This window comes from Larus michahellis, chromosome 14 (assembly GCF_964199755.1).
Source record: "Larus michahellis chromosome 14, bLarMic1.1, whole genome shotgun sequence".
NCBI classification, from domain to species: Eukaryota; Metazoa; Chordata; class Aves; order Charadriiformes; family Laridae; genus Larus; species Larus michahellis.
Genome location: NC_133909.1, coordinates 13,769,155 through 13,782,423, shown reverse-complemented (window position 1 = coordinate 13,782,423; position 13,269 = coordinate 13,769,155). Strand labels below are relative to the sequence as shown.

At 41.5% G+C, this 13,269-nt stretch overlaps 1 protein-coding gene across 2 annotated transcripts in view; it reads right to left on the bottom strand.

Moving 5' to 3' along the window:
- The window catches only part of PRKCA (protein kinase C alpha), a 152,083-nt gene extending 139,701 nt beyond the window's left edge, over nt 1-12,382 (bottom strand). Inside the window, exons 1-2 of one of the 2 annotated variants that reach the window (XM_074608109.1) lie at nt 11,987-12,382; nt 8,495-8,526 (exon numbers count right to left, since the gene is read on the bottom strand). In XM_074608109.1, the coding sequence (XP_074464210.1) occupies nt 8,495-8,526; nt 11,987-12,159 (205 nt within the window). In that variant the 5' untranslated portion in view covers nt 12,160-12,382. The remainder of the gene's footprint in view (nt 1-8,494; nt 8,527-11,986) is intronic. The other variant, XM_074608108.1, reaches the window with a different exon arrangement.
- Between the last annotated feature and the right edge of the window lie 887 nt (nt 12,383-13,269).

Below are 13,269 nucleotides of genomic sequence, written 5' to 3'. Positions count from 1 at the left end.
AAAAAGTATCCAATTTCCAGAAACACAATCTTCATAAAGTTTTGCTCCAGAATAAAAATTAGAAATGCAATTACAAACTTCATTTACCTATATGCAAATGCTTGCAACATACGCAATATTAATAGCTTTATAGAATTATTTTGATTGAAGCTAAAAAAAAAAGCGGCAATGGCTGCAACTCTAGTTAAAAAAAATATAATTGTTTTGTGAATATGGGCTATTTTCTTAGCAAAAAGAAAAAAGAAAGCAACTTGACAATTATTACACAAGGTAAATAAAGCCTTGAACGTGCCATACGAGCTATTTGTGCTGATCATGCTCCCTTCATAGACACTTTTCATAGTGTCAAAATCTATTTACATGATTGCAAATGAAAAGCAAATGTTTTTCTACATCTTGACCGGCTATCATATAAAGACAAGTATTAACTAGAATTTTGCAGCTTCATTTTAAAAACTAAAAACCAGCAAATTAAGATAGTGATAACGACCATATTTTTGGTGTTACTAGACAAACCTGCATTTTGAGTTAAAAAAAAGGTGCTTCTGTATCAGACTAAAAAAAAAATTTTAAAAAGACATTTTGTAAACAATAAGAGACAGACAAAAATTACAGTAAGCTTCTACATTTATAGGGACATATTCCAGACTTCTAATAAAGCTCATTTAATGAAAAGATTTTAATTAATAGACAGGAATGTGATTTCAAAATCTACACGAAGTCACTAGAAGATATTCTGAAAAAAAAAAAAAAAAGGCACACGTGTCTGCAGTACCTTATAGTCTAAGTCATATAATTGCAGAAAGGAACCAAAAAAAACTTTAATGTAAATCAAATTACAATTAAGAGATCAGAGTAAATGACAATGAAATCCACAGAAAGATAAGTACACACGTGTTCGGTTGCCTGACTTACAAGGTAACTGCTATGAATCACATTTATGGAAGGCAGTATTCATAAAGAGCTGCAACTGAAAAATTAACAGCTGATAATCAACTCCCAAGCACTTCCAGCCTCTACGTGTCTTCAACAAGCACTGCTGAAATCAGTTAGAATTATAATGTTCAGCATCTACAAGAATTTAAGAACACTTAAAGGGTAGTTCCTGTTATTAATTATACACAAGGGAGTCCCTCACTCTTAGACCTTCATGCTTTTTACTGCAGATGTGAAAACTGAGAAACTGAGCCTGAAGTATTTATCAAATAACTTATTTTTACCTTTCACCCTAAAGAGAAACAACCCACAAAAACAAGCATGAAAGAAGTAATCATCATTGCATCCCAACAGTAAAATCTGTTTTCTTCATCTTTCTGCAACTTTCCAACATTTCATTAAATTCCACTCATGGCATAAGTCACTTACATCCACAAAAATCTTGTATGAAATTAACACCATATGTGGATGCATATCAGCAGCTGATGTGCAGTGTTACACAAAAGCAGAGGGGAAAATAAAGAATATGCCAAACTTTATCTTGCCCAGGACTCAAACTAGTTTATCTGTCAACTCAGAACGAGCTATCACTCCCACGTGTTTAATTAGAAGCTGAAGAGCTTCACAGAATTACATCCAGGGCACTGGAACAGTCAGTTTCTTTTATCTGGAACACGCTGCTGGGATATCTAACTGATTCAAGTAAACAAAACAGAACCTAACATGTTAGAAGTGTGGCAACGGTGAACATGGTTTTGCCCTTGAAATGGAATACAAGAAAAAAAAACTTTCGCTGCAAGGCAAGATTTAATTATGTTCCAGTGTTGATGAGCACAGTACCACCACGGAAATTTTCTAGAAAAATAGAAGTACAATGTCATATTTCTCTATTTTACTGTCACGTTCTATGTAGAGTGAATTGTATATTTAGTGAGTTGTGTATTGTGCATCTATTTGACATACAGATATTTTTTTTTTGTGATACACAGTTGTAGCAACAGATTCCTCAGAAACATGGATACATGGATCTTCACCCTTCTGAACAAAGATCCCCTATTGTCCTTTCTATAGAGCAATGATGCTCGGAGACAACACATCCCCTTCCCCGCACAGGAAACAATTGCTGAAAGCATAACCGGTATGTCTATGTTATCAAGCAATGCTCCAACTGGAACAGATTTGTAGAGAGAAACAGTGCTAAGAACTAGGCACCTGTACAGTCCTCGTTCCAGGGGTTTAACATTGGATGAGCTGCAGTGTGACCCGGGAACCAAACACCCTTTAGCTCCTGGAGGACATTAAATGTGCTGCTGTAACTCAGCACTCTGTTGGGTATCACCCAAAGGAAATCCACTTTGCATGCTCCAAGTCCACCCAGCCATGCAGACCAAAGCCCTCTAAAAGCAGGGATGACTGGGACACGCATTTCCAAAGGGCCTTCCTGATCTGAACAAACACTGATGTATTTGCACTCATTAGGACTCAGGACTTCCGTCTGCACGTCAACACTGTTCTCAGTAAAAACTTGGAACATGGGCAATTTTGCAAAAATCGCTCAGAGTTCAACTGCGGAGATGGAATCAGAATCTCGACTTATCCTGGTATCAGGCAATTAACAGCAACGTATTTCCTCATAATATGGGACATATGTTGCAAAGGGATGGAAAGGGACAGCCGAAGGAGGGGAAGAATAAATAAATAAAAGATGACAAAACAAATACACAACAAGCATCTTATCTGCATGCTTATAATCTGCATGTCAGATTATCTGCAGATCACTAAAATTACAGTCCCTTTGAGAAGCAGTCCACAGATACACAGCCCGCAGATCAGGGTGAGGGCAAACGGCCAACGGGAAGGACAAAGCTGGCCAGAGGAATCATGGAAATTGTCTCTGTGCAGCCACCATTTATGCTCCCAGGTGGTTTCTTGTCTCTTGTTCTTTTTTTTGGTGAGGGTACGTGTCTGTGGTCCATTTTTTAACAGATACCTCCAACTTATATGCCTGAAAATACATTAATGAGTCAGATATTTTAAGTATATCTATTATAAATTCCCATTTCAGAATATTTCATGCTGACTGTTAAGCTACATAGAAAGTATGAACAGTCACAGACTCTTAGCGACTTCCACGGAATTTATTTCTCAATCTGAGGCTTATAGAAACATCAGTTAATGTAAACTGTATCACATGACTAATAAGTAATATAAAAAGCGCAAAGAAAAACACACGTTTTGTTCAAACTGTGGCCTGTAATATCTGGTCGTACCACAAAAAATGATAATGATACCAGAGAAACAGTTCTGGCATAGAGAGGGGAACTTACTTTGTATCTTATCCACCCTTTGGCAATAACATTTCCAAGGAAGGAACACAGTAAATATTTTCTATGAGAAGCAACACAGACAGTAATACATTTTCCTTTATATTTTTTTTTCTTGTTACAAAGGAAAATAAAGATAGTAAAATGAACAAGAAACTGCTGGTATGAGAAACACAACTATCAGGATGGAAAACCAAGAACTAAGCCTTGATCCATACACAAGAAAGAATTAGTTGTGCTGCTTCCTCTGTAAACATAACAGAGCTGAGGATTAACAGAAACTGTACATGTCAACCAGGTCACAGGCATTCAGAGGTTTCCCTGGTTCAAATCTTTAGGTCACAGCTATAGCATTAAAAATCAGTTTCTCAACCACCTCTCTACACAGACCATAATACCCCTTTTTAAATGAAAACAGATGATTTAAAAAGGAGGCAGCATCAGTAGGTTCTTGTCTTTTCATTGCAGAATAGAGGTCAAGAACTAGCGGATAAAAGATAAACAACGCAGAGGAAATGAAGGGCTGGTTTAACGTGCCAATGTTATGATATTTGCAAGGACAGTACAAAAGAATAAAATCCAACCATTTCCATTTTTAGTGAAGCAGTTACTATAGATGTCTAACTAGCCCAGCACCAGCACTGCTAGGAAGTGTAGCTAGCATGACACACACTTACATCAACTTAAGGTAAGATTCAACATTCGGAAAAAATAGTCTGAAAATAAATTGAGGGAAGATAAGAAAAAAAAATGGAAGGAGCAATACTTGCACAGATTAGCTAAACACAACAATCTGCTTTAATTGATTTCTCTAATTTTTATTTATGTAAATTAGAAAAAAAAAAAACATGAAACTCTTCCCTAGCTAGTTATTATCCTTAAGCCAAATGTATTTCAAAGCTGGACTGTAGCAGAATATCGCACTTCAGTAGACCCTGCAGAAATCACGTAAAAGCAGGAAAACTTGCAGTGAGTAACTACAAATTTTGACCATTGGAGAGAACTGACCACAAGCCCTTAATCAGGAACACGAGTTGAGTGCATTCGTATTACTGTAACTAAAAATATTTTCACCTCGAGGAACTTGCTGAGCCTTCAGTGCTGAACTTAACCTCTAAACGTACGTTAATACAGGTTCTTCAACATACATTCTTCACATCTTAATGAACCACTATTTGTTGTGCTCTGTTCACCAGAAAAAACTTTTCTTACAAATCAGACAGAAAGAAATAGATATAAGTTACACTAAAGAGTACAACAGTGAATATCAAAAGAATGAGGAAGCCAAAATACAGCTTAAAGGCTTGCTTAATTTAAAGTCTGCTTTCTTAAAAGAGGAACTCTCATACTGTGGTAGACTGAAAAAGGGTTTAGATTATTCCATTTTTCACATTCCTCTTGCAGTATTTCCAGGTGCACGTCAGAGAAAAGCTTTCAGTATTACAGACAGCTTGCTGTCTTGCTTGACAACGTAAGAACACAAAACAAAGCCAGAACTCACTTAAATAATCTTACCATCATGTTTTCACTACCACAAAGACAATCAACAGAGAACAGCAAAAACAGAACAGTATAATAAGAACTCCTGTTTCAAAAGCACAGTATTTTAGAATAGTTCATGTTCATATAAATCACCAATAAAACACAAATCTCAAACAGCAAAGTACTTTCTAGTAAGAGGAGGTAGTAAAAAACATGTTCCTTAGGAGAAAGTAAATCCAGCTGAACTCTTTCAAGTTCATTTTCAAATTCACACGTGATCAAAGATGGGTCCCGATTTCTTCCACTGATGCTTCTTGACCCCGAACCCACTCTTTGAAAAACTTATTTCCAATAATGCAACAGAATTCTGCAGCCTCTCCATGAAATAACAAATCACAACTCATAGTTGTAAACCTAAGGAGCTTTTCTGAGTATCTGTTTGCCAGTATATACAGCAACTAGCCACATTAGAATACATGCATTAAGAAAGACAAACTACTTATGACATGGACTGTCTCTTGCTAAGCATTTGTGCGGTAATAATGGAATTGCACCCTGAACCTCTGCCACATTAAGGGCTTTAAAAGCCACACCAAAATTGAATTTATTGTCTTTTGCAAATTCATAGGGATCCCATAAAAATAAGGAGAAAAAAGAATTTAGCAAAGCTTTTCAATGAAATAAATGAAAATATTTCTCTTCAATTCCGAAGAACTCATTTAAATGTTTTTACGTAATGCTGAAGCTGAACACTGCAGCAGAAATACAAGCATGGAAATCAGAAAACAAAAATGATTACATACAATTGAAAACATGTTCCAAGGCTCAAAGCAAACCCGATGAAAAAAGGTATTAGTGGTCCGAAAAAAGATCATTACAGTATAGCATTAAGTTTTAATTTAAATAAAATTTAAATTTAAGGATAAAATAAAAATCCTTTCTTTCGAGGGCATCTCTTAAAAATAAAAGAACTGCATTTATTGTGACCCTTTTTAAAGGAAGTTTTAAAAATCTATAAAAGCATACTGTGTTAGCTGCAATGTTTAGTACTGCATAAACACTGAGTTAGGACTTTTGTTTAATTAAAGAATTACTAACACAAATATTCATAGAACAACTGCAGTTTCTGAGAGTAGAAGCATCACTTGAGTGTTATGCATTACTATTATGGACTTTTCCTCTTCCATCTGGTAACAAAGGCCAGAGGAATTTAAAACAACTTTGGAAATAATAAAACCACCCAACTCTGAAACCTGCCCGACATCAATTTTCTGTCTAGCAGGAGATTTTACAACACTCTCGAAAACAGAGCTAAAAAAGTTTCTTATAATGGAAACTCTGACAGACCACGAACTATAGTTACACTAGGAGCTGCCACTGTAATATTCTTTCCTTTCCTTCATGTCATACTGAAATTTCCATTTTATTCTTCATTTGTCATTCTTTTCTGTAAAGATAGTCACTTAATTAAAGAAACTAGGGGGTTTTTGCAACCTACCTTCTAGTTTCACACATTTGTTGTTGTGGTTTTGGTTTTTTTTAGGGTTTTTTTTTGTTTTTTGTTTGTTTGGTTTTTTTTAAAAAAAAATTCTTCATGTTTTCACTAGTTTTGATCACTACTTTTTCTTTCCAGCTTTAGCTGGTGACTTTTTCGATGTCATCTTCAGAAAGCTGAACTGAAAAAATGTGATTCAGCTGCTTAACTTTATCATGGAGTTTTATTTTTCAAGACTATTATCCCAAGAGTATGAACTCTTTGACTTTGATGACAATCAAATTTAATGAATGAATGCAAAAAAAACCACTACTTAATTAGTGTGCCAACAATAATTTCCTACAAACTACCTAAAATCTGAATATTTCTTAGAGATTTTGACTGTATGCTACTACAGACAAGAACACTGAATCCAACACTGTCTGTCCATCAAAGAAAGACTGCAGAATCTTGCTCTGATGCATACAAGAGTCAGGTTTGAACACATTTAGATTCCTGAAAAGTATCATTTCTGAAGCATTTAAAAAAAATTCAAAAAATAATCAAGCTCTTCTGCCACATTTACTCTTAGTTATATTCATGCACGACATTTGGAGGGAAGATGAGACTGGAGTCAGATTTGTAGCTAGCTTTATAAAGATTAGTCCTCATCAGACAAAACAATTCCTAGCTAACTACAATGGTAGAAGGAACTCTGGCCACAGAATCCAAAATACTGGAAATGAACTGCCATACCAAATTGGATCTGTGGCTCGGACCAGTGGCGCACGGCCAATGTGAGCCACTAGCTGCCTGGCTGGAAAACAGGAGACAGTTGACACTGTACCAACTGCAAAGCTTTAGATAGATAACTGCATAATTTAAATGCAGCCCCAATTATTTTCTGTATACCAACGGAAATCTCTAACGAACATCTGAATAATTCCTTAACTAGGAATCACTGAGCTGTCCTCAACGGGACCCAGGAAGTGCCATTCCACTACCGAGTGCTACAGATCGATTTATAGCACTGCTCTGGATGCTATGAGTAGCAAAACACTGGAGGATATCTACAGAGTTTAGTATTAACATCTTGGGACATAAAGGAATTTGTGTACAAGATTCATAGTAAAACCACGGCTGCATGCTTACCTTAATATGGCATGCAGTGTTGTCACTATAAGTGTCTCTCTGCAAGTTTCTACTTGCAGAAAAAAATATTTATTGCAACACCTTTAAAAGGCATCATTCTTTTACATTGTTTCTCAGAGGTTTAATTTCAAGAAGTATCAACTTTCACAAAAATACAACAGAACCCATAATTTCACCAACTACTAAGTAAAAGCAACTTTCAGGATAGTCAAACATGCTCTAAAGCATTAGCAAATAACGGTTAAAAAAAAGTAATGAAAGAAACAACCAAAAGGCTAGCTAATGAGTACACAATGTACATCTGCAGGTGAAATGATAGGGAAGAAGGTTGGGGAAGAGAAAGAGACAACAAAAAGCCTCTTCCTAATTAGGTAAACATATGACATAGAAAAAATAACAATAGTTGGGTGTGGTTATTTTATGATTAAATGCTAAATAATGGTAAGAATTTGGCAAGAATACAGAATATGTAAGAATACAGCATATCATGCTCTGGCTTTCACGTATATAGTTATCTTCCACTATAGCAGCTTTCAGTTTCTCAAGGTTAGCAGAATTTATTAAATTGGTGATTTTATAGGGGTGGATTTTTTTTGTAATTGAGTATGACATAAGACAGAAAAATGCTGCCTGTCCTAAAACGTAGTTCAAACCAAAGGTCCTCCTAAGCATACAGTGTATGAAAATTAAAAACAGGGAGTTTGGGTTATGAAAAGAAGCCATATGACTAAAAAGTGAATCCATTTTCCAAAACGCCCACACAGACAAGAGCTTCTGATGTGAAAAATGGTCTCTGCAAAAGCTAAATTGCACAGATTATTTTCATGAAAAGTTAGAAGCTGCACTACATGCAGATTATATGACATTTACTGTGATGAGATTTTTTTTAAAAAACACACATTTTTTGTGTTATTACAGTAAGAACAATTACTTGATTGTTCAATGTATATGATGTAAATGCCAATAGTTATTTAATTAAATAATGGTCTTCCATTAGAATTTATATAGGCAGAGATGCTTGCTTAGTTTTTCCAGGCTTCTCTCCTTCTTGCTGCAGGCAAGTTTTGGCTGCCTTAAAAGTTAGATGCAACAATGTGCACTAGCCAACAAAGCATTTGTGGCTTACCTTGGCACTGAAATCCTTGTTTCCCAAATCCCCTGCATAAAAAAAAAAAAAAAAAGACAACTGTCTTAGTATGTTTAGTTATCATTTCTTCTCAATGATCTGTAGCAACATAAAAATAGCGTCATATTAAATTACTTCAGATTTTGCTAAAACAGCAACAGATTTTAAAATATACAACACAGAACAGCCCACCCATTTCAGAGCAGAGAACAATAGCTGTCACCAGCTATGTAATTTCAGCTTCTGGCAACAATATTTTTATTATTATTATTTTACAAGCTATTTTGGATCTACAATTATCATCATCTGTGATTACTGCATAATATTTCAACTCATTTAATGTCACACATATACTTTACAGCAATGTAAAATTCCAAGTTCTAGCAAAGGCATATAAAACAAACCAGACTTAGTTTTTCATCCAAATTTTAGGATTGAATGCCGATGCTGTTACCCGCCTCAGCTAGACACAGTTGTTTGTTGTTTGGAGAGGAGGCAGGTTAAAGGTTTTGCTGGTTCCAATATAAATGAGAAGACAGGCCCATTGGCCTTGCTTCATTTGCATAACAAAATACAAATGTCCCTGTAATACTCCACCAATGAATACGGCGACACACAAACGTTCTACCTGGTATCTAGAGTCCCAACATATATTATACCTCTGGCACTGTAGTTGGTTTTATTTATTTGTTTATATTTAAACATTCAACATTTGCTTTCCACAAAAATAAATGTTTTGAGTATCCTCCCTATAAACATTTCTCTGCATTTTCCCTCTTTGCAGAATGTTTTTCATCTGGGGAAGCTGGAGCTGCTTACACTAAAAGACAAATGAACCAAAACCATGAACTGCAGAAGCCAGCCAGTAGGCTGTATGCAGTTAACAACATAAAGTTTAATTATAAAGCATGTGGAAGTGTTTTAAAAAAAAAAAAATCAACAATTTTCTCACTTTGTAAATTTATTTATTTAGAGAAGAGCCAAAACCTTCAGTACACTGTTACTTCAGGTGGAAACTGGCATTACACAGCTTCGAGCATTTCCATGAATTCCTGTGCTACAGGCTCTCCCTGGTTTTGTTATAAGTAGGCCTAAACTAACAAAACCAGAAGAAATACAAAATTGCTTGTTTGCTGGACAGCATAGCTGACTATCCTATACTGTCATTCTGCTGCTGTTATCTCTTGTCTTCACAAAAGTAAAAAGCAAGTACTGGAAGTGTGCAAATGCGATTGCATGAAAGCTGACAGGACTATGAACACAAAATAGACTTTAGATGATTTTTTTTCATCCTTTTGAACACTTATTTGTAAAGAACATTCCTCTTATGTAGTCTAAAAGCATAGCCATTCTTCAGTGTTTGAGCTGAATTCATACATTAACCAGCTGCAGTCCACTCCGCTCCCCGATAGGTTATAACGTATTTTAAGTAAAAGGTCTTAAAAAAAATATCAAGAGTTGAGAAACAAAGCAGATAGGTGAAAGTTGTTTAAGAAGATAAGGAAGCACTAAACTGTTTCAGTAAATATTACCTGGTCAAACATAATCTAAGAAAACAAATCTATTTGTGTAGTTCACTGAAAGGTAGCATTTACTATTCTTTATACCATAAAACATACGTTAACTGGCACATGTCATGTTGGAAACAGACAAAGCGCTTTTTACAGGGTATGATGCTTATTCAAGAGTTGCCTACCTTCAAATGAGGAAATGAAAAGTTTTCAAGCTACCACATGCTCATTTGATGAGCTTAAGAGCTTCCTTAGCAAGAAAAAGACAAAAGAGCACAGCTACTCTTGCCACCTGTCAGCTACAGGAAATCCTTTCATTTTCACATCCATCCTGTCATCAGGTGCCTTTTCTCATGACAGTACTCTGCTTTGGTTTTTAATTGTGCACAAGCACAGTCTGACAATAACCCTGCAGAATTCTTTCACACCTCCCAATTCATTCTGTTTTAGATTAACTTTGAACCAGTTTGTGAAGGTCTCTCGCTTTTACAATACCAAACTGCATTTTTTTTTAAATGGTGAAATTTATTTTTTTTTAAAAAAAAAAACCCCAACACTCAAAAAGCTGACCTATTTCTCCTTATTTCTTCTTCAGTCTACCCATCTCAGTTTTCCTTCCTTACTCTGCAAATATATTTCAGTAATTTCTGGAGCAATCACAGCCTTTTCTTCAGCCTGCAAACTGAGGAAAACTCAAGAAGGAAGGCAAAGGTCTGTGCCCAGACACGTAAACAGACAGGAAAAGAGCAAGACACCTGCCCATAGACACAGAGCCAGCCGGGTGCAGACCCCCCTGAGTCTTTTACAACTTTGTCTCAAAGAAATCTCATCTCTCCTTTTCAGCAACGGAACCTGCAGTGCAAACTTCAGCAGCAGAGCAGGGCTGACGCTCAGCCACACCGCAGGTGAAGGAGAGGAAGCCCAAGCTGTTTATGTTGCGCACTCGCTGGGTGTACAAAACACGAGGACACACACCCACTCCTCTTGCCTCACCTGCCCAGGGCACAGGGAATGAGCCAGCACCTCCACTTGCCCGCCGAGGACGAGCGGAGGGCGCAGGGCGGCCGGAGCCCGGCAGCGACGGGGAGCGCCGAGCGGCTCGGCCTGCAGAGGAGCCGCAGTCCTGCCCAGAAGAGGGCATGGCAGGCACCCATAGGTATATTTTTTTCCTAACAGCTTAGTAATCAGGGTGTTGGTAGGAAGTTTTCCTCCCTTCCTCCCCTCTCTCCAGCAAGAGCCCTTCTCTTAAAAAAACCCTCCCTTTCCTAAACACGTAACGTAGCAGCAGTGGCACTGTGCGCTCCCGATCTCCCTGCCCTCCCTCTGCAGCAGGAGGAAGCAAAGCAGGCACCGATCGCAAAGTTAAAGGCAGGGCTGCAGAAGTTGTGCCACACAGCAACACCCACAGCCTGAAACAGAAAACCCTCCGTTCCTCCCGCAGCAGCTGTAGCGCCGGCGGAGCTCCCCCCCGCAGGGGACGGCGGGCGAAGTCAGCCAAGCCATGCAGAACCCCCGTCGGCGGGGGACAAGAGGTGAGGAAATACAAGCCTCGATGGTCTGGGAAGCGATGTCCCCCAGCATGGCTCTTCAGTGCCAGACAGTCCCTGCGGCACTGGCCAGCGCTGCCCCCCGGGCACCCCTACGTTCCGGGGCTCCCCCAGCCCCGAGACCGAGGTGCGCCCAGACTCAGGCAGGGGCCCCTCGGAGCACCGGCGGCCGCAGAGAGCCCCCCCAGGAGGAGGGTGCGACAGAGCCGGGGGCAGCGAGGCGACACGGCTCTGCCCCACCGGGGCTCACCTGCCCGACCCTGGGGGAAGGGACGAGGGGCAGCCGGGGGCAGCGGCGGGTGGGAGGGGAGGGACGGCCGCTCGGCGGGGCCCGGGCACGGCGGCGGGGGCTGTCCCGGGGGGGGGAATCCCCTACAGCTGAGCGGGCCCGGGCGGAGGCGAGGGGGGAGAGGCGCTGCCGGGGGGTCTCTCACCAGATGAAGTCGGTGCAGTGGCTGCAGAAGGTGGGCTGCTTGAAGAAGCGCGCGATGAATTTGTGCTCCTTCACCTCGTGCACGTTCTTCTGCCTCAGGGCCCCCTTGCGAGCGAAGCGCCGCGCCGCGTCCGGGGCCGCGCCGGGCTCGGAGCCCGGGAACACGTCGGCCATAGCGCCCTCCTCTCCACCCCCCTGCCGGCAGCCGGGCCGCGCCGGGAATCGCCGCCCCGACGTCCGCCCCGTCCGGCGGCAGCCGAGTCTCTGGCAACGGCGGCGGCTGGGCGCTGCCTCCCGCTCCCGCGCCTGACGTCGGAGCGGCGCGTAGGGAGCGGGAGGAGGATCCCGGCCCCGGGCCCCGCCGCGGCTGCTCCGCCCGCGGGGTGAGCGAGCCCCCGGCCGCGGGCGGGGCGGGGAGGGCGGGGCAGGCCCGGCGCGGGGCCGCCCCCCGCGGGAGGGGGGAGTCCGGGAGGGGGCGTCAGCACCTGCCGCCTCTCGTCAGCGGCTGCCGCCCCTCACACGGGCGGGCACCCACCGGCTCTCCCTCACACGGGCGCCCGCCGGCTTCCCTCACACACACACACACCCGGCTCTCTCCGCACACACAGGTTCCCCTCTCTCTCTCTCTCTCACACACACACCAGCTCCCCAAAACCCACGCACTGATTCCTCTGTCTCTCACTGACACCCCACACATCCCCCCGGCTTCCCTCACACACCAGCTCCCCTCACACGCACCGGCTTCCCTCACACACACAGACATACGCTCTCCCCCGATGCACTGGTTCCTCTCACACACACACACCAGCTCCCCCTCACACCCGCACCAGTTCCTTTCTCTCACACACACCCACGCAGGCTTTCCTCACATACAGACACACACACCAGCTCTCCCCACGTACGCTGGCTCCTCTCACACACACATACACACTCATACACACACACCCGCTCTCCCCACACACACTGGCTCCTCTCACACGCGCACAGCGGCTCCCCTCAAAACCGCACACCCCTTCCCCTCACACCCACACCGGTTCCTCTCTCCTACACACACCCCTGCGCAGGCTTCCCTCACACACCGGCTTCTCTCACACACACATACACACACACCCGCTCTCCCCACACACACTGGCTCCTCTCTCACACGCACACCAGTTCTCCTCACACCCACACTGGTTCCTCTCTGTCACACACGCACCCACACACAGGCTTCCCTCACACGCGCACACACACCAGATTCCCTCGTGCACATCAGCTCCTCTCACACACACCCCCTTGGCTCCC